The sequence below is a fragment of the Hippopotamus amphibius genome, chromosome 7, assembly GCF_030028045.1.
Source record: "Hippopotamus amphibius kiboko isolate mHipAmp2 chromosome 7, mHipAmp2.hap2, whole genome shotgun sequence".
Lineage (NCBI taxonomy): Eukaryota > Metazoa > Chordata > Mammalia > Artiodactyla > Hippopotamidae > Hippopotamus > Hippopotamus amphibius.
Window position 1 is genome coordinate 27,084,914 of NC_080192.1, and position 27,823 is coordinate 27,112,736.

At 41.4% G+C, this 27,823-nt stretch overlaps 2 protein-coding genes across 2 annotated transcripts in view; one reads left to right on the forward strand and one right to left on the reverse strand.

The window, feature by feature from the left end:
• Nucleotides 1-1,251, reverse strand: part of MRPL42 (mitochondrial ribosomal protein L42) — a 35,741-nt gene extending 34,490 nt beyond the window's left edge. The window contains exon 1 of the mRNA XM_057742464.1: nucleotides 1,153-1,251. The gene's annotated coding sequence lies outside the window, so the exon portion shown is untranslated. The remainder of the gene's footprint in view (nucleotides 1-1,152) is intronic.
• A 17,778-nt stretch (nucleotides 1,252-19,029) lies between these two features.
• Nucleotides 19,030-27,823, forward strand: part of UBE2N (ubiquitin conjugating enzyme E2 N) — a 32,669-nt gene continuing 23,875 nt past the window's right edge. The window contains exon 1 of the mRNA XM_057741595.1: nucleotides 19,030-19,230. Within this exon, the coding sequence (XP_057597578.1) occupies nucleotides 19,201-19,230 (30 nt within the window). The 5' untranslated portion in view covers nucleotides 19,030-19,200. The remainder of the gene's footprint in view (nucleotides 19,231-27,823) is intronic.

A 27,823-nucleotide genomic window follows, 5' to 3' on the forward strand; every position in this document is an offset into this window, starting at 1 on the left:
TCTGTGTACAACCTCCCAGGTACCATACACAAGATCTTATTACATCTCTTAAAGTGGTATTCTGTTTCTAACTAAATGGAACACTAAACAGGAAGGCTTAGCCTTGGCTTATTAGAGGAACACATATAAACATCCTAAAGTCCCAAATAAAATTTCGCCCTTATATAAGTTTTTTAACTTTCCAAGGTGCTTGCACTACCAGTCATTTCATTCTCACCTTAATTATAAGAGGTATCTTTATTTTATGGAAAGACTAAAGTACAAAATTTAAATAACTTGCTTCTAAGAACTTTACAGTCAATCACAAACTGGGAAAGTTTGGGCAAGTCATTAACTAAGCAACCCTCAACTCCTTCCACGGTAAATTGGGGGAAAACAACCACAACCTCCAGGGTTGTTGTGAATAAACGTCAAACATCACTTGTTTTCAACTGGCCTCGATGACTATCCCCCATCCCACCCCCGCAGTGACAAAATCGTATTTTATCAGTCTTAGTTGCTAAACTAGGCGGGCTGATTGCCTGCACTGTCAGTACATTAGCACTGCCATCCCTGAGTTCCTACAGTGTGCTTTCTACAGTTTACAACCCATTTTCCTATACATTATATGCTCTTTCACAAGTCTGTGAAGTAGGCGTCTCCATTTGAAACATTAAAGAACAGAGGCTCAGAGAGATCAAACGGTTTACGTGCCCTCTTTACCGCTGCTTAATAGGTAGTATGGGTGGAACGCAAGCCCATATCGTCTGACCACCAACTGAGTAATAAAACATTTTAGGAGACAACAGGTCTCCTCTGTCCGAGACCCAGAGATCAGATTATTCACCCCAGAGAGAGAATTCAGAGGGTAAACCCCTTAGCCCAGAATTCAACCCTGGAGCAACAGAGGGTTGCGGAGAGCCTGGGAAGGACTGAGGTTTGAAAAACAGGCTGCCAGAACTAGCACCTTCGACCTGGACAGGAAGCGCGCGGCCACACGCCCGCCCTTCTACAGGACGGACCGAGTCTGGTAATTTCAGAGGCTTTATCCAGAAAGGCTTTATCTCCTACAGCGAACAACAGGTAGGAGACCTGGACACCTGGCGATAAACCTTCTGGGCCTGCCCAGCTTCTAGGGACTCGTACACGCGGGAAGGGGAGGGCAGCGGTTACCTTGACTTGCAGCTCACCGCCAGCCCGCCATCTTGTCTCAATCCGGGTCCTAGGAGGCACCGCTCCACGTGCCTTCCTGGTTCGCGGGGCACTCTGGGAAATGTAGTCTCAGCAGGAAGGAGCCCTTAAGGGTGCCCCGGGAGGGCGGAGATCCACCCAAGGTGCTCCCGCGTTTAGTTGCAACAGTTTCCGGAAAAACAAATTTCCTGCCCCCCATACATATCCTTAGAAAGTGACAAACACTATATTTTAAAGTTTATGCTAATAGTTAGAGCAACTTGAGATCCCTCCTTGGATGAGTTAGGTTTCCTAGGGGAAGAGGCATTTCAGAGAAGCATTGAAGGAGGGTGGGGTTGGATTTGACATTTAAAATGGGGAACGGGGTGACCCTTAAACCGGAAAGCCCAGCCCTAAGTTCTGAGAACTGCGTTGGTTGTTAACTATGGGAGGAAGACGTGTGCATAATCCTGGACCTTGCTCAGTACCTTAGAGGGAAGAAAGGGCCCCTGGGCCTTTGCACTTTCTGTTCTCATTGCCAGCAATGCTCTTCTCTCACCTCTTCTCAAGACCACTGCCCTACTTTGTGCAGGTGTTATTCAAATATCATTTCAGCGAGGACCACATTATTAAAATAGCTTCACCCCTCCTTGTCCCATTGCCCTCCTTTATTTTTCTCATAACATTTACCATTATATGACGTTATATTATCATATGTTTCCTTGTTTAATGTCTTTCTCTTATGCCAGAAAGCAAAATCCATGAAGGCAGAGAGGAACAGGTATCTATTTTGTTCTATATGGAATACAAACCTAACATATAGAACTGTGCTTGGCCTCATTGTAGGCCTCCAATATTTGTTGAATGAATAAAACAATGAAATAACACTGCAGGTATTGAAGATAGTGGATGATTGACTGTTCAGCCTAGTTGCACCTGGGAATTCCTTCCTTCCATGATCTACAAAAATTTGGATTTATGTACATTTTTCTGAAAAGGATTCATAGCTTTTCTAATGTAATCAAGGGGGTTAATCAACGTCTCAAAAATTTAAGGGCCATAGCCCTGAAGTGATTAATACTGAAAATAAGTGAACGTAAGTTCACAATAAAGAAAAATAAATGTGGACTGCTGTGATGTCTCTCCTCACATTCCACAGAATTTCAGGCTGGTTCTTACGGCTGATCTTCGCTCTTATGGAAGCCCACATTCAGGACCCATCCCTGTCCTTTCAAATCTTGTCCATCCTTCAAAGCCACCCTGAAATGTCTTTCTGGATTATGCTGTAGGAAGAGACAGAGCAGAGAAACATATTTGAATGAACAATCAACTGGACTTGTCAAACATTCACTGTGCAAAGCAAAAGAGGGACAGATCAAAGATGACTCCACAGGACATGTCTTGATGGCTGTGAACAGGGAGACTCACTTAGTGGGGCCAGGAAAGGTTCGCAAAGCTGAGACCAGAAAAGAAAGCAGCCATATGCATGGGAAAGAGAGTAGAGACAGCTCTAGGCTGAGGGAACAATTTAAAAGTCTAAAAGGGGGTGGAAATAGCTTACCATATGCTGGAATGCGGAGTGGAGGAGAGCTGGCAGGAGACAGGGTAAGTAAGGGGCAGGTCGTGTTGGGCTTTATAGGCCTTGGTGGTAATGACATGGAATTAGGACACAGATACATGTGTGTAGATGTTATTCTAAAACAGTAGGGCAACACTGAAGGGTTTTAACATGAAAGAAGTGACATGATATAATTTTTTTAAAAAGATTACTCTGGCTGTATTGTGCAGAGCAGTTTGGAGAGAGGCAAGACTGCAAGCAAGTCAGATGAGGCTACTGCTGCACAGCAGTCAAGTTAAGAGATGGTGATGATGACATGATGGATGATGGCAACACTGGGGATGGAGAGAAAGGAAAGGAGTCCAGATATAGCGTGAAGTATGTAGAAATAACTGAACATGCTGATGGATTGATTAGCTGTGGAAATTGAGAGAATGGATAGACACTTCAGGTGATGCCTTGATGATGAGCTTGCAGGTGGGTGGTTCATGAGATAGGGAAGACTGAAAGAGGAAGAGATCTCAGGGGGCGGGTCTGATGAGGGTGGAAATGAATAATTCCATTTGGGGGTTGTTGAATGTGAGGTACCTTTGAGATATCCAAGTAGAGATATAAAATGAGGCAGGTGGTTGGACAAATGTGTCTGGAGAATAGCAGTTGGGCTAGATGTAAATTTATAGCCATGACAGTGTTGAGTGCACATAGGAGTGAGTGTAGGAAGAAAGGAAAAGTACCCAGTGCCTGGCCCCAGGGAATGCCAACATTTAGCAGTCCAGTGGAGGAGGACAGCCAGCAAGGGCTCCTCAGAAGTGGCAGGGAGAGAGGCGGTATGAAAGGCAAGAGACCACAATGTGAGAGTAGCTAAGGGAGGCACGTGAGGAAGAGTTTCATAACTTCAGAGTTCAGTGCCAGCAAGTTTAAAGCTATAATTTCCCAAAATACAAATTTGAAGTACCAGTTAATAACTTACATTGTTCTATGTAAAAGCAGTTCAAATTCATGCTAGTAAAGTGACAAAACAGACAAAATTGTGGAACTTTGGAGTTGGTTTCAAATGGCTTCAGTTGACAAGAGGATTGACTCTTTTTCTTTTCTAACTTTGCAGAATAAAGTCGCTTTTTATAAAACTGGAGATTGAAGAGCAATCTAACTGCCAAGCCATTAGGGATAATTTTCCTAAAAACTTAAAAAAAAATTATTACATAAAATTAGCTCTGGTTTTGAGCCCTTACTATGTACCAGGCATTGTTCTTCAAATGCTTTACATGTATTGCTTTTCTTTTTTTAATTAATTAATTAATTAATTTTATTGGCTGTGTTGGGTCTTTTTTGCTGTGCACAGGCTTTCTTTAGTTGTGGTGAGTGGGGGCTACTCCTCGTTGTGATGCACGGGCTCCTTATTGCCATGGCTTCTCTTGTTGCGGAGCACAGGCTCTAGGTACATGGACTTCAGTAGTTGCAGCACATGGGCTCAATAGTTGTGGCTCACAGGCTCTAAAGCACAGGCTCAACAGTTGTGGGCTTAGTTGCTGCACGGCATGTGGGATCTTCCTGCAGCAGGGATTGAACCCGTGTCCCCTGCATTGGCAGGTGGATTCTTAACCACTGCACCACCTAGGAAGCCCACATGTATTGTTTTTGCCTGTTCTTTCTGATAGCTCTAGGAGCTGAGTATAATTATTGTGATCGTCAAGGATGTGCACGCTCTCCACTACTATTCAACATAGTTTCGGAAGTCCTTGCCATAGCAATCAGAGAAGAAAAAGAAATAAAAGGAATCCAAATTGGAAAAGAAGTAAAACTGTCACTGTTCACAGATGACATGATACTATACATGGAAAATCCCAAAGATGCCACCAGAAAACTACTTGAACTAATTAGTGAATTTGGTAAAGTTGTAGGATACAAAATGAACACACAGAAATCTCTTGCATTTCTATACACTAAAAATGAAAGATCAGAAAGAGAAATTAAGGAGACAATCCCATTCACCATTGCAACAAAAAGAATAAAATACCTAGGAATAAACCTAACTAAGGAGGTAAAAGACCTGTACTGAGAAAACTATAAGACACTAATGAAAGAAATCAAAGATGATACAAACAGATGGAGAGAGAAACCCTGTTCTTGGATTGGAAGAATCAACATTGTGAAAATGACTATACTACCCAAAGCAGTTTACAGATTCAATGCTATCCTGATCAAATTACCAGTGGCCTTTTTTCACAGAACTAGAACAAGAAATTTTACAATTTGTATGGAAACGCAAAAGACCCTGAATAGCCAAAGCAATCTTGAGAAGGAAAGACAGAGTTGGTGGAATCAGGCTTCCTGACTTCAAACTATACTACAAGGCTACAGTGATCAAGACAGTATGGTACTGGCACAAAAACAGAAATATAGATCAATGGAACAGGATAGAAAGCCCAGAGATAAACTGTGGTCAACTAACCTATGACAAAGGAGGGAAGGATATACAATGGAGAAAAGGCAGCCTCTTCAATAAGTGGTGCTGCGAAACTGGACAGCTACATGTAAAAGAATGAAATTAGAACACTCCCTAACACCATACACAAAAATAAACTCAAAATGGATTAAAGACCCAAATGGAAGTCCAGACACTATAAAATTCCCAGAGGAAAACATAGGAAGAACACTATTCGACATAAATCACAGCAAGATCTTCTTTGATCCACCCCCTAGAGTAATGGAAATAAAAACAAAAATAAAGAAGTGGGACCTAATGAAACTTCAAAGCTTCTGCACAGCAAAGGAAACTGTAAGCAAGACAAAAACACAACCCTCAGAATGGGAGAAAATATTTGCAAACGAATCAACAGACAAAGGATTAATCTCCAAAATATATAAACATTTCATCCAGCTCAATATCAAAAAACCAAACAATCCAATCCACAAATGGGCAGAAGACCTAAATAGGCATCTCTCCAAAGAAGACCAAGAAAAGAAAATGTAGATTAAAAAAATGCTAACACAGGGAGTTCCCTGGTGTTCCAGTCATTAGCACTCGACCCCTTCACTTGCCATGGGCCCCGGGTTCAATCCCTGCTGGAGGAATTAAGATCCCACAAGCCAGGCAGTGTGGTCAAAAAACAAACAAAAAAGTTCTAACACAGATTTTAAAACAAAACCCAAGAGATAGACACTGCTAATATTTTTATGTAAAACCTTTCACTTTTTGTCTCTTCATAAATTTATAATAGCTAACATTTATTGGACACATGATGTGTACTATTTTAAAGTTCTTGGCCAGTGATGGAGCTGAGATATGAACCAGCCAGCCTGATTCTCCTTCAATCTCCCTCTCTTTCACACAAACACATTATATTTAGGTTTTCTTTTATTACTGTTAATAGACAAACATAGGTAAACATACATGCACAATAGATTTTCTTTTTTAATATATCGTTTTTCCCACTTAATCATGTATCATGAACACCTTTCCTATGAATAGCTTAAATATTGTCAGTTTCAAACTGCAAGCCTCCTAGAGATCATCAGGACTTAATTTGGATTATTAAAGATCCTCACACTATAGTTTAAAGTTATTTCATTATTAGGTGCTTTCCTGCGATTCCTAAATTTTAAATTTATTCTACTTTGTTCATTCATTCAACAACTATTTATTGAGCACTTATTAAATGTACCAAACACCAGAGCAACAGTTTATGTCTTCAGAGATTACACATCAAGTGGGGATGACAATAGTAAATGTATAATTATGTAATTAGTTATTTTATTATCATTGTCCTGAGTGCCTCAGGGGGGAAAAATGCCATGGAGCATATAATTAGTCTATTGGTATCTGACTAGTCTATTAGGGTTAGGAAAGGCTCCCCTGAAGATACAAATTTAAGCAGAAATCTGAAGAAAGGGTAGAAGTTATGAAGATGAAGAGTACAAGAGAGAACAGCCCGAGTGAGGCCCCTAAGGTAGGAAGTAGTATGATTCTTTCAAGAAACAAAAATAAGGTCAGTGTGACTAGAATACAGAGTGCTAGCCAAAACAATGAGGCTGGTGAAAAAGGCAGATCTATTTTATATTTTTAGGAACTATTTCACACTTGGCAGGTAATGCTTAAAAAGGGCTTTCTGGGAGACTACATATATTTGAAACTTATCTGAAATAAAAAGACCCTGTTTTTCTAGGATGTATTGAGTAATGTCCTTAAGAAGTGTTTGTTTTGCCTTGTTAAGATAAATTGCATACCTTCAATCACATTGATAAATGATCTCACCAGAAACTGAGAAATTTACAGCAGAAACTGTTATTTCCCAATAGCTATTTCTCCTTTGCCTCTGTATTAATAGAACCTCTAAGCTTTGACTGAGTATATGTCTACTCTGAATTTAAAGATCTACATTTCCCAGCCTCCCTTGAAAACATAGGTATGGTCATGTGACTAAGTACAATGAGATGTAAACAAATGTGTCTTGCTGTAGCTTTGGGTCTCTTCCTTAAAGACATCTGGCACGCTTTGCCCCTTACTCCATCCTTTCTCCAGGAGTGTGGATGATATGGTCAGTATCTTAGAACACTAGCATTTAGGGGGCCTAGACTTTGGAATGATGGAGTAGTAAGCTGGAAGGAATATGGGTTTTTGATAACTTTGTGGACCAGAGCTCCCAGTTCCTGCACTTCCTACTCAGGGATTTTTACAAGACAGAAGTAAACTTTTATCCTGTTTAACCCAGTGTCACTTTGAGTCTCTTTTCTAATAGTGGAACCTAATCCTCACTGAAATGACAGAATGAAAATAGTTCAAATCACAAACGATTCAAGAAAAATATATCTAAAGGATGAGTACTGATTAAAACGTATGAGCCTTCATAATACTAAACATAATACAGACCACCAGTTATAAACAGCTTTTCTTTCAAAAGCTCTCTTATGAATGCTCCAAGTGATTTTTACATTTATGTCTTCTCTACGCATAAGATCTTGGGCTTCCTGCACGCAGGCACACCTTATTTTCCATCCGTATGTCTCACATGTATAGCATAATGTTAAGGAGGCAGTAGAGGGCAGAGGCTAACAAGTGGGTTCTGAGAATCTCTGCCTAAATTTGAATCTTGATTCCGTTACTTCCTGACTATGATATTTGGGGCAATTTATTTTCTTAATATTTTTTAGTCTCAGTTTATTATTTATAAAAGGGGGAATAATAATTATAATCCCTACTTTATAGAGTTATTGGCTAAATTAAATTACAGAAGGTAAGTAAAATGCTTTGCAAAGTACCTGACATGTAGTAAGCAATCAATACTAGCAATAATTATATCTTGTAGATGCTTAATAAATACCTGTATAATAAACTTTGGTGAACACCTTACCCAAAGAGATTACTTATTTCTTAGGCATTGGGGGGGGGGGGGGGGTTGGGGTGGGATGAACTGGGAGATTGGGATTGCCATATATACATTACTAATATAGAAAAATATCAAATTGTACACTTTAAATATATGCAGTTTATTGTATGTCAATTATATCTCAATAAAAATCCTTAAAAAATGTAATCCTTCCCTTTTGACTGTCAGGAATAATCTAATGAATGTAATTAAAAATGAAAAAATGGACTTGGTCTAAAATGGACAATAATGGTTTCTAGCTTTAAGTTGGCATATCACTTAGTCTCAGCAGAAAACAAATGACATACTCAAACTGGTATCATTCCAGGAGGTTTATTTACAGAGGGATTCTTTATGGTGGTATGAATGGGATCACAAGGAGCAGTAGTGGATACCTAGGCTTAGTATCACCGGCTGTTCTTTCCAGGCCAGAAGAGACAAAGAGAGTCAGCCGTAACTGGACCCCAGAAGGAGAGAGTCTTGTAGTTAGCTACCTCGAGGGGAGCGGTTATCTGTTGAAGGGTATAGCCAGTCTGAGGTAATCTTGCCAGGAGCAATCCAGGCTAATAATTACTCTGACCTCCCTATCCTTTCCTTCTCTAATCGCCTGCAAGGGCTTCTCATTGGCCCAGACCAAACAGAAACCAGAGGTGAAGGAACCCTCTCCATGCAGTGTAGTCTATTTAGGTCAGCTTCCTGTGCAGAGAGCAGAGTGGACGAGATGAAGAGTGGATGTGGAGGAGCAAAATGGGGATTCCTGGCACCATGTCAGAATAAGTATCCTTAGCATGCCTTTGTGTTCTGACTGTAAAGCCAGAGATTGGTTTAGTAATCCAATTGGATGTTATTTAAATGTAGACAGTGTGACCCTCCCTTACTGATAGAAAATGAAAAGAATTCTGAATAGCTTCCAGCAGTAAATACCTTTATTGAATATGTTGATAAATCAAATAAGTGAAACAACTTGGGTAGGAGGTTAGAGGCTCAAATCACACTGAAGAATTGGTAATATGTGTAACATGAATTTAGGTGACATGGGTAGTGAGACCACTCCATTTGGAGGATATGGACTTGGAATTCCTATTGGCACAACAACCATAAAAGAGGGCTCTGCTTCTCCTAGGTTATGCAGAAGATCCTGGAAGACTACACTTCCAGACCTCACTTACACAACCAACCTGGAAGTCACCCCAAATTGCTTCTATAGGTTATCCCAGGTTACTTGGGGTTGTTTCCTTGGGTGTAAGTGACTTTTAGCTCCACAAAGATTTGCAATTGTGTAAAAATAATGATGTAAATCAAACCTACCTAGTAGTAGTATTTTTCAGTTAGCAATGAGAATATAACACACTCACAAACATGTGTATTCTGTTTATATTTAAGTATTTAGAATATATACGAGAATTTGGACTATTGCATTTGCTCTGTTAGATTAGGTTTTTGATTCTAATTTTTCAAGTCTTTTTATTACAGAAAACTTCAAACGCATACAAAATTAAAAAGAAAAGTATAATAAAGCACCATGTACCCCTCATTCAGCTTCAACAATTATCAGCTCATGGGCAATTTTGTTTCATCTATACTCCCACCATATACCTTCTCCTATATCATTTTGAAGCAAATCTCAAGTAGCCTATTATTTCATCTATAAATATCTCAGTAAGAAATGCTAAAAGATACGGCCTCCTTTCTTCTAATATAACCACAATATTATTACACAACTGAAGAAAAAAAGACAATGATTATTTAACATCATTAAATATCCAGTCAACATGCAACTTCCCAAATGGCTCATGAATGTCATACTTTCTATTTAGCTTGCTTGTTAGAATCAGACCCAAATTAGATCCACACCTTTCAATTGCTTAATATCATTTTTAAGTCTCTTTATCTAAGTTCCTTCTTCATTTATCTTTTTCTTCTTTCCTTGCACTTATTTGTTAAAGAAACCAGGTGTTTTTCCTATAGAGATTCCACAATCTGGGCTTTGCTGAGTACATGCTGGATTCCAATTTGAACTTGTCATTAGGTGACCGATTTAGGCTTATGATTCTATGTTGAAGGGTGTGAAAGAATTATATTGTTTGGAAGCAGGATTAGACTACTTAATAGAATACTCACTGTATTTAAATTTTTTTAATTTTAAAAATTATTTAGGTGCTTGGGAATGTTTATCTGTCAGAAAATTGAAGGGCTGGAAAAGAAAATTGAATATGTTAAATTTATAGGTGCAAATTAAAGTGTTTAAATGCATGTATTTAATTTACTTTTATGAAAAGTTCCCTTAAAAGAGTTTTATTTTAGTTGCTAGTCTTATAAACAGAATAATAAGATTTGTAAATTGAACTTGAAAGCTTAAGGAAAAACTAGACTTTACTGTCACTAGTGGATAATCTCCTTGTGCAGGAAAACTATCTCAAAGACACCAATAATACTCTCGTCAGCATAAAGATGTTTTTGCCCTCTTCTCTCAAAAATTATACTCAACAAGAAGAACAAGATGGGAAAGTCAAGAGATGCAGGAATGGCACCTGACTTAGCAGAGCAGAGCAAAGTTAAGCCTGCAGGTTACACCAAGGTTCAAATAATTGGTTGTACCGTATATTCAGGAAGGGGGAGTGAAGAAGGGGCTGAAAACTGATATAATATTTGAAGGTCAGTATGGGGTGCAATTAGACCCAAGACTCCCATACACGTCAGCCCATCCTGGTCGGAAACAGGAATCTGAATCTGAGAAGCTCTCGACTTGGAGCACCATACCTGGAGGAGGTCAGGGGAGAAGCATCCAACAGAAAACTGGCGAGGTGATTCCATGGGCTCCCTTCCTTGCCCACCTCCAGAACGCCAGCACCCTCTGTTTTCTGGGCCTGGTGTGCAGCCTTCCCTGTGACCATATGAACCACTTGATGTCCTCCCAATAAATTCCATATCTGTTTGTTAGTCTGAGTCAGTTTCTATGCCTGTATCTAGGAACCCTGACTAAAATAACATTTCACACTTTTGTATTAATGTCATTAATATATGTTTGCATCCATTCTCTTTCAGGGTAATTCCATGTCTGGTTTGGCCCATCATTTTCCCTGTAGAAACAATAAACATTTACTAAAAGCCTAGCACTTAGCAGGCTTTTAGTATATGTTTATTGAATAACTGAGTAAATAAAACCTCCCCTGTATCTTATATATACTCTTCACTGTATCTTATGTGATATCTTAATTACAGAACTTATCACATCAAATATATTAATTTATTAAAATGTCTGTTTCCCCTATGAGAATGTAAGTTCAAGATCAGAGACCCTATCTTGCTCATTTTATTTTATTTTTTTAATTTTTTTAATTTTTTTTATTTTTATTTTTTTTTGGGGGGGTACACCAGGTTCAATCATCTGTTTTTATACACATAACCCCATATTCCCTTCCTTCCTTGACTCCCCCACCTCGAGTCCCCCCCACCCTCCCCGCCCCAGTCCTCTAAGGCATCTTCCATCCTCGAGTTGGACTCCCTTTGTTATACAACAACTTCCCACTGACTATTTTACAGTTGGTGGTATATATATGTCTGTGCTACTCTCTCGCTTCGTCTCAGTTTCCCCTTCACCCCCCCGCTCCCTCCCATACTATCTTGCTCATTTTAAAAAAAACATCTTCTAGGGAGGGTCTAGTACCTAATAGGTAAAGAATGAAGGAAGGCAGGAAGGAGAGGATACATGCCAGGCATTATGTTACTGCTGGACATACAGCAAATAAGAATTTGGGTGGGTAAAAAAGCAACATGACATCAGTGACAAGGCAACAAGATGTGAAAATGAGGATGTTAGAGAGAGCATAGGTATGACAAGTCACAGGATATTCAAAGCAATGATGAGATTGTCCAGACTGTGGGCTGAGGTTGTCTTTGGGGAGCTGAGATAGAAAGTAAGCAGTAACGGTACTTCCTAGGTGGTGCAGCAGGTAAGAATCCGCCTGCCAATGCAGGGGACACGGGTTCGATCCCCGCCCCAAGGAAGATCCCACAGGCCACGGAGCAACTAAGCCCATGCGCCACAACTATTGAACCTGCGCTCTAGAGCCCGTGAGCCACAACTATTGAGCCCATGTGCCGCAACTACTGAAGCCCACGTGCCTAGAGCCCATTCTTTGCAACAAGAGAGGCCACTGCAATGAGAAGCCTGTGCACCACAATGAAGAGTAGCCCGCACTCGCTGCAACTAGAGAAAGCCTCTGTGCAGCAATGAAGACCCAACACAGCCAATAAAATAAATAAATAAATAAATAATAAATAAATAAAAAAGAAAGTAAGCAGTAGAGACTTCCCTGGCATTCCAGTGGTTAAAAGTCTATGCTCCCAATGCAGGGGCCCTGGCAACTAGATCCCACGTACCACAACTAAAGATCCTACATGCAGCAATGAAGATCCTATGTGCCGCAACTAAGACCTGGCACAGCCAAATAAATAAATAAATATTAAAAAAAAGAAAAGAAAAAAGAAAGTAAGCAGTAGTTTAAGAAAATGTCAAGTGGTTTTGTGATTAGAAGGTAAGAGGAGTAAGTTTCCTAATTGGTGAATTTAAAATAATGAGCTGGGTCCTCTCAGCCTTGTCTCCTTCCCTTCTTTCTTTTTCTCGCTCCCTCCCTTTTCCTTTCTCCCATCTCTCTATTTCTTCCTTCCTTCTTTCTCTCCTTCTTCCTTCCTCTCTTCCTTCCATTTTTTTTAAGCAGCCTATCTTCTGCTCTCATGCATGCCCATCTGCTCTGTCTTGGTTTAAGGGGCCTACAGTCGTCTGGCTGTGCTAAGTGACTGGGTGGCTATGCCTGCAGTTGGGGAGCTGGTGGGGGGACTATTAATAAGCCCAATTACTGCCAACTTAGAGCTGTTTTCTCAAATCAGCTTTATTAGTAATGAAGGCAACGTTTTGGTCTCCATCTCTTTCAGCTGATTTCAGGAGCAGAAATTGGGTGTTATTTATTGGCCTCAAAACCCAACAATCTGGAATACTGAACACCTGGGCCAACTTAACCCCCCAAATCTGGAATATCTAACACTTGGACCAAGAGAATGAGAACAGAGAGGAGGAAAGATATGGGTATTGGGCCAAAAGGAATTAGAAAAAACAGGAACAACAAATATGGGACAGTGACTCTCAAGCTTTGGACCCTTCAGTGGGGATGGGGGAGCCTGTTAAAATCACAGATGCATGGCACCTGTGACCTGCACACAGACTATCTTGGCTGGGGCTCTGGCACCTGTATATTTAACCAGCCTCAGAGGTGATGAGCACTCTAAGGTCTGAAAACCTCTGCTTCAGAGTATATCAGATCCCAAATTGTTGTACTCAGAAGCAAAACAAAGTTTTCAAAACATTTCTAATCATACTGGAAGCAGGTGGGCCGTTTTCTGCAGAAAGCAAGAGACACAAATGAGAAGCATATAAGAAATCAGTAGGACTGGAGAGAGATGGGTGATGGTGGGGAAGAAGAAAGGTGATGAGTGACAAAAAGCTTGGGCGGGGCACACGAGGTGGGAAGAAGTGGGGGAACAGTTTAGGCTGGGTAGGCTGACTAAGCACTCACAGGTGGAGTCACAGAGCAACGGAAGCCTAAGGACGTGGAATACAAACAGTCCTCTTGGGAACCTGAAAGGGTGACACACAGAGGCACGGGAAAGAGCCTTGCTTTCAGAGTTCCTGTTCCAGCCAAGTTTCTGGCCAAGCCTTGAGTCACCATCCTCTGGAATCCTATTTCCACCAGGAACTGGCCCAAAGAGAGGAATCTTCCTCTACCTTTATAGAAACATGGCAGAATCAATGATGGGCTTTACAGAATGCCTCCAGGGGTGCATGCACTTAAAGCTCTCTGTGGATGAGATAACATTCAAAATGGTTTGTAAAGCATGAAGCTTTACTTATTTATTTATTTTTTCTTGGCACACAGGCTTAGTTGCTCCGCAGCATGTGGGATCTTCCTGGAGCAGGGCTTAAACCTGTGTCCCCTGCATTGGCAGGCGGATTCTTAACCACTGAGCCACCTAGGAAGCTCCAAGCGTGAAGCTTTAAACAAAGGTCAGCCTTATTACTCTGATTCTCTTGGGTCTCATTTTTCCAGAGTCCTTCCACTTTGAGATAGTGCTCTGATGACCCTGGATGACCCTGCTCAGATCCTTCTCACAGGCTGGCATTGTGTTGGTTAACAGTTTGTAAGTGCTCAGCTATTTATGTTGAAGTCATGAATATGGGGCAGCAGGTGTTTGTGTTTCTTTCTTTTCCTTTTTTAAAATCAGTGTGCAGCCTTTTCTTCCTCCCCCACCCACTTCCTCCCTGAGTCAGTGTTCAGGAACCCTTTTCTCACAGATACTTCTGTCTTGATTGCCCACGAAACAGTTTTCCTATGCTGCAAGGAATAATAAGGGTATTGTAAACAAATATATCTGCATGAAGACTATTGCTCATAATGGTAACAGGACCTCTATTAAAGGTGACTGATCTATCATTTTCCAAACTGATCTATTCTGTCTCTGCAAAGCATGAGACAGTTTGTGAAAAGAGCTGTGTTATCCTCCAGGAAGTCAAGTTGAAAAGTTTAGGGATGAACATAAACATCCTGTGTTTTCTGTAAACATTCACTTATGGATCATGAATTCATGGCAGCCATCCTCAAACAGGTATTTATCTTCCTCCTGTACTCATGGATTCATTCCCTTGGCCAGTACTTTTTTGAGAACTCTCATGTTGTAGGCCCTGCGCTAGGCCCCAAGGATCCAGGGGTGCGCAAGATGGAAGACATCCATGAATCTGAGGAGCTGCAGGGTAAACACTACTAATACATCTGCTATTATAGGACCAAAGTAGCAAACCTGAAATATTTGTGGGTAGGAGGTGGGGAAGGAACAGGAAGCACTAAAATAGTGTTCTGGGGAATAAGATTTGCATAGAACAGGATTCCTCTAATTTCTCAAACACAGCATTCTTGGGCCCTTTTTCCTATATTATAATGCAAAGGCACTTGGAGTTGAGTCTTGAAAGGAGCAGAGCCTGGAAAAAACAAATAAACAAAAAACATGGACAAGAAAGAGGCCTGGTGAAGAGCCAAAAAAAGATTAACTAGCTAAGCATTCTGCCGAGTTCAGTTCAGTGAAGCTATTTGGTTGCTCTTATTTATTCAATAGCAAGGACTAGCATCTTTTGAATTTTGAGTTTATGATATCATTCTTCCCCCCCTTTTTTTTAAAATTAGTTTTTCTTTTTTTCCTTTAGTTGTATGATTTCATTTTTGATCAGCATGTAGAGCTTTGAACACCTTTTAGATTAGACTTTTTGAAATTAGTGAATTGGATTATTTTGAATAGGTAACACATTCCATACAGCTCAAAATCCAAAAGGTATAGGAGTCTAGAGTAAAAAGTCTGTTTTACCTCTGTCCTCCAGCTGTCTAGCACGCCTGCCTTGAAGGAATTAGTTTTGTGGATATCTTTATTTTATCCATATTTTATGGATATAGTAAGTAGGATTCTTAACCAGCTTTCTAACCTGAGAGGAAACACTTCATCTCAGCCCTGTGGTAACCTGTCCTTATAGAATATATCCTGTTCTACAGGACTTACATGAATCAGAAGTTTGGATTTTATTTTACAGATGAGTACAGTGTGAGCTGTTCTCAAGTGGGAAAAGAATGGGAAAAGACATTAAATCTATCTATCTATCTATCTATCTATCTATCTATCTATCTACCTATCTATCTATTTATCTAAGAGGATTTCATGCCATCAAACCAATCTCTGACAAGGTTATACTGTCAAGTTTTAAAAATCTGGTTTCCTAAAGAAAACTATACCTGGTTCTTATCAAGATTTCAAAAATAATAGTCCTTGCTAAGTGCTATGTAGTGTTCTAAGTACTTTATATATCATTGAAACTTCACAACAACCACATGAAGTACACTTTATAGGTGAAAAAAATGAAGGTCAGACAAATTAAGGAAATTCTAAGCTTTCAAATCTAGGTGGGGCTTCAGGGCCCTCACTCTTAATCTGCATGATACTCACTATCCATTTGGATAGAGAATAGCCAAAAGAAGGCACATGGCAACACTTTTGTTGTTTAGTCAAAATCTTTCATTCTCAAATTTTAGCATCTATCAAAATTATCCATGATGTTTATGTGCAGAGTCCCAGGGCCCAGCACCAACCTATAAAATTAGAATCTCTGTGGAAGAGCTCCAGAAATGCTTATTTTAACCAGCATTGCAGGTGATTCTAAGGCAGGTGGCCTGTAAGCATACTGTGACAAACATACCTGTGGCAGTTTGTATTTTTTTAAGCTGGCCACAGCCGTATCATGTATCACACATATCCTGCATTTCTAGAATCTTGCCACTCTTCTTTCAAGAGAGGGGGGTCCATGTCCCTTACTTTTCAAACCAGGTGAGCTTTTGTGATGAGTCAACAAATAGACTGTGGCGGGAGTGATGCTACGTGACTTCCAAGGCTGGGTCAAAAAAGGTGATTCAGCTTCCACTTTTGCCTGCTAGAACAATCGTTCTTGGAACCCAGCCACCATGCAGTGAGGAAGCCCAAGTTGCTCCAGGGAGAGGCCCAGTTGGAGAGGAACGAACAGTCTGTACCAACTTGCCTGTTATAGGAGCCATCCTGGAAGTGGTTCTGGTCCCAGTCAAGCTGCATGGGCTGACACAGCATGGAGCAGAGACGTGCCTTCCTTGCCAAGCCCTACCCAAATTGCAGGTTCAAGACCTAAATAAATGCTTATTGTTCTTTTAAGCACTAAATTGGAGCTGAATTGCTGTGCAAGGGATAACTGGACTGGTACCCGTCTAACCCCATATTCACTCTGCCTTTCTTCCTATCAGGGTGGGTTCTGGACCCTCTCTAAAATTTCCTGAAAGTATCTTTCTCCTATGTCATTTACTTTCCCAGATTCTTCTAAATATAGAACTAATCATTTCAGACTTCTGGTTATTTGAAGTTCTCATTATTGCCTCTGAGGCTTGGTTTCTCATCTAAAAAGCAATGGTAATAAGGGAGCATACCTTATATACTTTATCATTAAATGACATAATCTGGGACTTCCTAGGTGGCGCAGTGGTTAAGAATCCGCCTGCCAATGCAGGGGACACGGGTTCGAGCCCTGCTCTGGAAAGATTCCACATGCCACGGAACAACTAAGCCTGTGCGCCACAACTATTGAGCCTGTGCCCATGAGCCACAACTATTGAAGCTCACGCGCCTAGAGCCTGTGCTCCACAACAAGAGAAGCCACCACAATGAGCCCTGGCACCACAATGAAGAGTAGCCCCCGCTCACAGCAACTAGAGGAAGCCCGTGTGCAGCAACGAAGACCCAATGCAGCCAACAAATAAAATAAATAAATTTACATTAAAAAATGAGGTAATCCATGTAATCATTTAGCATCATGCTAATGATAATGTTTTCTCTTATTACTCTTACTAGGTTTCTTACATTCATAGTCTCCATTTCTTTAAAGAACTTTTTTATTTTCTTTCTTTCTTATTTTTTCTTCTTTATAGCTCAATGCCATTTCACGGGCTTTTTTCTAGGCCTGGCATACTCCCCCCACTAGGTCAGTTAGATTCTTACTCATCCTTGAGGATACCACTTCTCCTTTGAGAAGCCTTCTCTGATTTCTCAAGCAATTAATGCCTCTCGGTGCTCAAATAACACCTTGGGGGAACCTCTATTATGGCCCTTAACACATTGGATTGTAATATTGTTGACATGTCTCTCTTCTCCACTGGACTCTAAGTTCCTGGAAGGCAGGGTCAGCCTCTTTTGTTTTGCTTTTTGGCCACCCCGCACAGACTGCGGGATCTTAGTTCCCCCACAGGCGACTGGACCCGCCCCGGCAGTGAAAGCCCCGAGTCCTAACCACTGGACCTTCAGGGAATTAATTCCCTAGGGTAAGTCTCTTTGTATTCTCATCCACTAACATAGCGTCTGGCACATCTTTATTCACCATCTACTGTCCCTGTTATTGTGCTAGGAAACACCGTGGCTAAGTAGTTAAGGGGTCCACGTGTTGGCAGACCTTCCTGGGAACAAAACAGCCCCATTTCCCGCACAACCTTGGAGAAAATCAATGTTTCTGAGCTTCATTTGTAAAGTGGAGGAAGCACCTTAGGATTGCTATGAAGATGAAGTAAAATACTACTCGCAAAAAGCCCATTACAGAGCAAGCAATCAGTCATCAGGATGTTAGGAAATGTTTCCCTAACAATCCCATTTCCGGGCACCCTCACTCTAATCCTCCTTGAGGGCCCCGCACTCTAAAAAGTAATCCCTCTTTCAGGGATTACGCTGGGCTCTCTCATGCTCTCCTGGGTCATTCCCCCGGCTATCCATTCCTCGAGTCAACCACTAGGGCCAGGCGTTTAGAAGCCATTCTTCTTCCCCGCCCCCAGCTCTCTCCAAACCCTTTTCTTTCAGCTTTCCCGGGTCTAAGGGGGTGCGTCAAAGAGGCCTGAGTTATGAGAAATTTAAACATCAAAATTCTGCCTAGGGTTTTCCTAGATAACTTTCGAGACCCACAGTTGGGAGCTTTGCTACTGACTTTCGGTCTTCCCCTACTTTTGAGGAAGGAGCTCGCGGATCAACTTGACTTCAGCCTTTCATGCAGCGCCAGCCCAGACCGCGCGGAAGGCAGAAACGTTGAATGAACGAACGAACGAACAAATGCATGAATGGGCTACGTCGGCAGCCGGGCGTCTGTCACGTAGCCTATCGGCGCGGGCGTGGCTGCGGATAAGAGGCCTGCAGGGCGCGGACCACTCAGTCCTACCAGCGCGCCGCAGGCTCGGCCACGAGCGCCGCAGCTCCGCGCCGCCCCGCGCCGCCTCCCCCAAGTCCCTGCCCCGCCGCGGCGCGTCACTTCCGCCACCCCCAGGCCGGGGCTGGGGCGGGGAGCGCGGGGGAGGGGGCCAGATCCGAGGGAAGCCCGCCCGCGCCTGAGCGGGGACTACATTTCCCGAGGGGCCTCGGCTGTGGCGGCGGCGGCGGGCGCGGCAACGTCCCCCGGAAGTGGAGCCCGGGACTTCCACTCGTGCGTGAGGCGAGCGGAGCCGGAGACGAGACCAGAGGCCGAACTCGGGATCTGACAAGATGGCCGGGCTGCCCCGCAGGATTATCAAGGTAACCGCCTGGGCTGGCCTCCGACCAGCCCCTCTGCTCTTGACCTCTCGGCGTACCGGGCGGCGCGACCCTTCGCTTCCTTCCGCCTGCGGCCCGCGCTGGGAGGCCCGAGGCAGCGCGGAGAGGGTCTGGAGTCGCGGCGGCGAGGGAAGTCGGGCGCTGGGGAGGGGGCGCCGGGGAGACTTCCGGCCGTAGTGGGGCAGCCTGGCGGCTGGGATGCGGGGCTCCCAGGCGGCCGCCCCGCGAGCGGGGAAGGCCTGGCCCGCGCCCTGGCGGAGGGTGCGGTCGCGGGGTTGCGGGGCTCCGGTCTTGGGTTCGGGCTGGAGCGGGCCTCCGCGGCCTCTCAGACCACCCCCGAGCGGAGGCCGCGGGCGCGCGGGAATCGCGGCGGGGCCCGGAATCTGGGCGGGGGTTGTGGCCGGACACGGCCTCTCGGCCTCGGATCCCTGTCTCGGCCGGGGCGGGAGCGCGGGGGTGCGACAGCCCCAGGTTCAGAATGAATGAACAGGGAGGGCGAGGCCGGGCGGGGCCCTCTGCCCCGGGAGGCGGCTCCGGGAGGGCCGCGCGTCCTGCAGCCACCGGCACATGCTCGCCCCGGCTGCGAGGGTCCGGGGACTCGGGGCTCCGCGCCTTGCCGCCCTCGCTTCCGCGATCTTCTCTTCTTTAAATGCGTTTCCGCTCGTTATCTCCGCGAAGTGATTTTACTCTGGTTGGCAGACTCTTTTAGAGCTGTTTCTGTTTAGAGGAAATAGTTTTAATACGAGACCGGGCGCGGATTGGGGGAGGGGGTGCAGCACAGGTATGGGGGGCCTTGTGAACTCTTTTGCCTCTCAATTTTGTGAGCTTTAAATTATTCCGATTTTCAACTCTTAATGAATATATACTTTGACAAGTACGAATGGAACCATGAAAAAAATTCACTTTGGTTTTGTAAATTCTTTACGTAAATATCAAGTCCTCAGGTGTAAAATGTTTCTTGCAGTTCACAAAGAAAACCTTTATATATTTTTTGGGGTCAGTTTTAATGAAGGAAATTAGTTGAACCTCTGTTTTGCTCAATATGCGAGTTACAGTGCCTAAATTGCAGCATCATTTTGCTTGATATAACTTGGTGAACATATATTTAATCTAGTTTGTCCTTAAAGTTTGAAGGGAGATGCATGCTAAGTGATTGACCTGTTGAAGGATGTTGTATTGTGTAGTGCTTCAAATGAAATACATCTGAGATGGGGGTGTCTTTGACCTAAAGATGCTTGATTTAGAGAAATAAGACGTGTTTTGTAAGGTAGCAAATCTTAGTAAGTAGAGAAGTAGAACGGATTGTCATCGTGCGCTGGAGTTTAATGATGTGAACCTTTATAGTGTTGTATACAACCTTCATTTGTTGTGTTAAAGATTTGTCTTCGATTCTGTCCAAGGCAGTTTAATGGTTGTGTGCGTTGAAAGCCGCTTACAATGTGGTTGTAATACAATCACATGGCCAACGTTTATTGAGGCCCCAGTTGAAAATGAGGGGTGGAGGATAGACCTATACACCAAATACCCTTGGATTTTTATTTACTGTTTTTTAGGTTATCGACTAAGTACGTAGTACACATTGACATTCAAGATAATTCTCCAAAATACCTAATGAATTAAAGACTTTACGTATAGTTTTCCATTTTTGCTTAATGCTGGAGATATTCTGCAATAATATGAAAGCCTTGGATGGAAAAATAAATTCTTTGGGACCTTGTGTATAAACTTACAGATATAACTTAAAGCAATAAGTTGAAGTCCTCATAATTCAGTTCATTTGGCACATAATAATTTAGTTTACACCAGACTTTTGCATTTTGCTATTTAAAACAAGACAGTGATAATTCATACATAATTTTACAGTCTTGTTGATAACATCTCTCTAATGAAAGGTCCCTTGATTTGGGTTTTATCTTGTAAGAGTTAGGTGGTTTTACTTTAATGCCATTTATAGCAAAAAAGAATTTTCTCCAATTCCTAGGAAGGATTAAAAGATTATACTATTTTTTTTCTAGTGCCCATGCTTATATTATGTAGGTTTTTCCATAATCTGTGAAAATGTTTATTTTTTATATCAGAATTTAAAAAGAGAAGTTTACATCTTCTCTGTCAACTACAATACAAGGTTCTATGTGGAATATAATGGTGGTGGCAGTGGGGCAGCACTACTGTCCTGAATGATGGGAATGTACCATCTCTTATTGGACAGTATGATGCTCTCTACCTCAAAATGGGCATTTTTTACATTTGCAAAATTCTTTAACCACTTGGTACCTGCAGAAGTCTTGTGAAGTAGGCAGTACGTTTTATAGTCTAGAAATCCACTCAAAGGACTGTCCTGGGGTCTTAAAGCTGGCAGGAGGCAGAACTTGGATCTTGACCCAGTGTAACCTTCCCCTGCCTCTTGTTATGAAATGACATAATATACGTAAAAGTACCTTAACAGCTGTAACTATACACATAAAGATGATTTTTTGAATTACTATTCACCCAGTTGCTGTCCCACTCAGATTTCCATTTCTAATCCAGTAGCAAATTCTGTAGGCTCTATTTTTCAAATTGTGTCCTGAATTAGACACGTTTCCCTATCTCTGAAACCACTGGTTAGTTCCATCATTTGTTGCCTGGCCTACTGTATTGATCTCCTTTTACACAGCAGCTAGTGTTACTTTAAAAATATAGATCTTGTCACTCCTGCTCAGAACTCCACAGACGTTCTCCAGCACACTTAAAATCTTGACCTTTTTCCTTCCTAGCTATAAGGCCCTCTGTGCATCTAAGATCTGCCTACCTCTGAGATCATCTCCTGCACTTCTTCCCTTGGGTCATTCCTTTGCAGCCACACTGTTGTTTCGCTGTACCCTGAACAATAAGAGGCTACGCATGTTCCCAATCACAGGGCTTTCCTCCTGTTTATTGCGTTTGCTTTGTCATATTGTTCAGTTCTTGGCTCACATGTGCTATCCTCAGAGAGGTTTACCTTAACTGTCCTAAAACACAGTCCTCCCTGCACCCCTTAGTTCTCTTTATCCCGTTTCCTCTCTTCTGTGTAGCACTTACCATAACTCAGTTATGTTATTTGCTATTTATCTCTCCTCCCGCTAAAGCTCCATGAAAGCAGGGATTCTTGGATGACTTGGGCTTTGCTCAAATGCCTAGAACATGTAATCTACAAATCTAATGCCTAGGTCCTGAAATACTGATTGAACGAATGTGCTTCAGTCTCTTTGGAAGAAAGTTTTAGGAGAGTTATTCTATATAATTTGACATTGTTACTGCTTAGTAGATTCTATCTGAATCTGTGTCTAAGCTGAAAGTTTCTAATTCTACCCATAAATTCATTAAAAACAAAGCAAATCAGTCTTTTATTTTGTTGACTGGGAAATACATAGAGCACCTTTGAAAGGTTCTAAAGGGGCCATAGAGGAAAACTAAGACTCATCTGTCCTTCAGCATTCCAGTTCCCCTCCCCAGACAACTATAATTTTTATTGTATATTCTTCCTAAAAGACCAGAGAGGCTTAGCGCATATATGTTAGGCCTGTTCCCCTCCTCCACAAGTAATTACTGTACCTTGATTCCTCCCCTTGCCCCTAAATATATCTTCGAGGTGACTAATTTTTTTAAAGGGCTGCTTTGTGGAACCTTGTGGTTAGGCCTTAATTTAACTAATTGCGTATGATAACTTTTAGATTGTTCCCCATATTTTGCTCTACAAACAATACTGTAATAAATGGTCTTATATATAGTAGTATTTTGCACATGTATGGGTTACACTGAATCTTGGCAGTTATGTGTTTAGCTAGAATTATAGGATTTTCTTTCCCTCTTTTTTTCCTGGGCCAAACCTCTTTTAGTCTCTAAAAGTGACAGAGCAATTAAGGTTTAAAGTCATGAAAGCCGCCTAGATCTATCTGTCATAAAGAACTGGAGTATTTTGGAAGCAAAGAAATGAGATCTGTAGTTGTGGCTTGGTCAAAAACAAATTTATTTCAGCTTTACATGTTACACTGATAGGATGACATCCCTTTAATTTTCTTCTCAAAATTAATCATGAAGTCAATAAAATATAGCCTTAGGAAACAGTAGTTAACTTACTCAAGGAGTTGACTTACTTGATTAAAACCTAGGAAACCAGCCTTCTGAGATTAGAAGATTTCACCAGTCTTTCCTACAATTTATTTTCTGTTTGGCAAGGTTTAGTTTCCATTTTTTAAAAACCTAATATGATCTGACTGAGTTTTGAGTTCTGTTTTTAACTTTAATTTTTATTTTAAAAAATAGAGATTTTTCCTATCACTATTTAAAAGCCACTCATTTGATATGTATTTTAGTACATAAGGTAGTTTTTAGTAAGAAAGGTGATTCAGAAAACTGACCCTTTTTTTTTTAAGCCCTGAGAATCTTTGGCTGATAATGTTTTTTTCCCATTAAAAAAAAAGGCATGAAAAACTTACCATGATGAAGATGGACTTGTTATAAATTATAATTAAAATATTCTTAGGAAGCAGATAAACTCATATAGTAAAATTTTGAGTTGAAACAGTATGGTTTTTAGCTCCTTTGATTGTTGTCCCAATTTAAGAATTTTCTGAGCTGCTTCTAGTACAGTAAACCATACTTCTTTGCATATGACTTCTGGGGATTCAGATTCTTGACAAGCTTATTTATGAATCCCCTCTGTCTCCAGGGATTCCAGGTTAAGAATCCCTGAACTACTTTTGGTAGTGATTAAACTTTCAGGCTGTATGGATATTGTTTAATAAACTACCTAATGTTTTGATTATGGAATGTAGGCATAATTGAAAGGTTAAAAATAGCAGTCAGTTGAGTTATTTTTAAAGCTCCTCTTTGTCAACCACTTTCTTCGGTCCAGATTGATCAACTCTCACACAATAGAAATTGAGTTTTATCAAATTATTAAGTACATCCTGAGTATCCAACATGATAAATAATAACATCAGAAATATGCATTTGCTTTGTAGAAGTTCTGAGTTTTTTCCCACGCTTGTGATGACTTACAGTCATATACAGTAGAGAACACTATCCTTTCCTTCTCTGATGAGGAGACTGTAGGCCAAAGGAATTGAATGACTAAGATTCCTGACCTGCAAGTCAGTATCTTTGCTATTTTCCCTATGCTGTATCTAGTGGGTTTGGTTTACCTGTGTGTAAAGGAGTTTAGGAAGAAAATAACTTAAGCATCTCAGATTCAAGTAGTATGGGTTCTGAACATACATTTGAATCGCTTGTGAGTTATGAATGCATAAGCACTGTAGAAGTAAGTAACAGAACCAAGGAAATGAGGATGAAGGGTTCCCTGGTGGCGCAGTGGTTAAGAATCCACCTGCCAATGCAGGGGACATGGGTTTGATCCCTTGTCTGGGAAGATCCCACATGCCGCAGAGCAGCTACAATTACTGAAGCCCGAGCACCTAGAGCCCATGGTCCACAAGGGGAGAAGCCATTGCAGTGAGAAGCCTGCTCATGGCAATGAAGAGTAGCCCCAGCTCGAGGCAACTAGAGAAAGCCCACACACAGCAACAAAGACCCAACACAGCCAAAGAATGAATGAATGAATGATTGACTGACTGACTGACTGACTGACTGACTAAATAAATAAATAAAATTTAAAGAAAAGAAGAGAAATGACGATGTCATCCAGCAGGGGCTTTGGACATTACAGTTGTAGTCATCACAGTTCTGATATGGATGCTTAATTACTAATTATATAATTTTACTTTCTAAAAATGAAATAGATCTGAGAGGCATAATATATGTAGTAATGTTACATCAAGAAATAAGAATTTTTGGAGCTTCCCTGGTGGCGCAGTGGTCAAGAATCCACCTGCTAATGCAGGGGACGTGGGTTCGATCCCTGCTCCAGGAAGATCCCACATGCCGTGGAGCAACTAAGCCCATGTGCCACAACTATTGAGCCTGCACTTTAGAGCCCGTGAGCCACAACTGTTAAGCCCATGTGCTGCAACTACTGAAGCCCATGCACCTAGAGCCCGTGCTCTGCAACAAGAGAAGCCATGGCAATGATGAGCCCACGCACCACAACGAAGAGTAGCCCCCACTCACCGCAGCTAGAGAAAGCCCGCGCAGAGCAAAAAAAAGACCCAACACAGCCAATAAAATAAATAAATAAATTTATTTTAAAAAAAATAAGAATTCTTTTTTTTCCTGTATGAGAAATGAGTTGGACTGGTATTTTACTTTACAGTTTTCTTTGCAGATGTAATGTATGAAGGACATCAGCATGGATATACAAGTTAGGAGATGAGTAATAGGGAATCAGTTAACTTCAGCTAAAATCTTAGCAACTTTAAAAAATGCTTCCCAAGTGAAGTTTGTTTGTTTTTAAACTGTTAAGTAGTCATCTTTAATTTGTAGATTAAATAGAACGTAGGATCACCATAGTCTAAGAGAGTGGGATCTGTGGCCTGGCATCTCTGGTGACAAAAACCATTAATGTGTGATTGGAAGAATTGGATAACTAGTTACGAGCCCTCAGAGAATCAACAGAATTCTTTATTATCCATTTTTTGAAGAGGTACACCACACTATTTAGGGCACTGTATGTTTGTTAAAATCCTGGATGTAACTATGCTGAAATCCCCTAAGGATATGTAGGCAAAGAAATTTTTATATTTCTGAGTTGGCCTGTAACTCAGAATGTTTCTCAGTAATTAGGATTTGGCTATAATTTGAAGTACTTTTAGGCATTGGTTTCAGAATCTAATGTTGACATATTTTGCTTTTTTTTCTTTTAATTGGTTATTTCCTCTTCATATTTTCAAACTCCTTTAGTTTTCAATACCGTAACAATGTAAGACTATCAGAGGTTTGTTTTGGGCAAATCAATTTTTATATTTAAAGTCTTTACAGTCTAGTGATTGAAGGCACTGTAGTTGAGAAAATACTAGAAAGAAATATAACTAATGTTATCTTTGTGTCTTGAGACTATGGGTGCCTTTTATTTCTTTACAGCTTTCTGAGATTTCTTTATAGTTTATGCTACGGAAAGTGTTATTGCTGTAAAGTCACTGTGTTTTTAGTCAACTTTGAGGACCATTGGGATTACTAACCCTTTACCTTCTTACTGTGGACTGGGGGCAAAAGTGGCTTTAGTAAGCTAGTAAGAGCCCAAGGCCAAATTTCAGTCTTCCATAACATTGTGATTTGTCTGTCTTTTTATTATCCATTCATAAACATGTTTCAGTTCGGTTAAGTGGTCGTTTATTGAATGTATAGTATCTATTCACGAAGCCAGGTAAATAAGGTAGGCATCCCTGTCTGGTGAAAAATAGAGTTGTGGAACAAGAAATTACAGTGAGGTGTGTTATGGAAGAAAGAATATCTGGAATTTACCATAGTCTGAGGAAAGGTTTCGATATCTGTTGAGTGTTTTTCAGCTTGAAGAGAAGAGGGGAGAGTGGACACGAAATAGCACATATAAAAGCTGGAAGGGGGAGGGGAGAGAGAATGAACGCATAATATATTCCAGAAATCCAGTATGTGTGGTGGATAGTGTCTTGTAGTTTAACTAGAGGCTTTTGTGTGAGTACTGATTAGTAATATAGTTTATGTTAAAATGGACTACCTCTTTTGGGATGGCATATTTATATTCCTCTCCTGCTCTCCTGGGTCCCTGGGTTTGGGGAAGTTTAGGGTTCCAGTGAGAAGGAACTAAAGAGCAGGTAGGAAAATACATTTGAGGTATCACCTAATCAGACCATAACCACTCTAATGTGAGTTTTTTTTAATATAAATTTATTTATTTTATTTATTTATTGGCTGTGCTGGGTCTTCGTTGCTGCACACGGGCTTTCTCTAGCTGCTGAGAGCGGGGGCTACTCTTCATTGTGGTGCGCAGGCTCCTCATTGCAGTGGCTTCTCTTGTGGAGCACGGGCCCTAGGCGCGTGGGCTTCAGTAGTTGCGGCACATGGGCTCAGTAGTTGTGGCTCATGGGCTCTAGAGCACAGGCTCAATAGTTGTGGCGCACGGGCTTAGTTGCTCTGTGGCATGTGGAATCTTCCCAGGGCAGGGCTCGAACCCATGTCCCCTGCGTTGGCAGGCGGATTCTTTACCACTGCGCCACCTAGGAAGTCCATAATGTGAGTTTTAAACAAGATGTTTTTCTTTCAGGAAGCCTAAAAATAGAATTATCTTACACTTTTTATATATTAAATTGAATTTTGTGTTTTCCACTGAGGGGAGGGTATTTGTACCTACTTAATTTCCTCACTTGTGTTTAGAGAGAATAAGGAAAAGTGCTTTCCAGTAAAATTTCCCCTACACTTGCACATACTGTAATTCTTGCTTTGGCTTTAAAAAAAAAGTCATTTCTTTTCAAAGCAGAGGCACAGTAATTTACAGCTATAAAGCTTCAAGTTTTTTACCTTCAGCTGTAAAAGAGGTATTCCCATTAATCCCCCCTACCCCGAGTGAGGTACTCTGTCTACCCTGTCTTTATGGCTGTGGTTCAGATAAGGGTTAAGCTAAGAGTGCTGCAATCTCCATTCAGGTTCCTGCCACTGACTGTGATTAGTGATCAGTGAACACTTG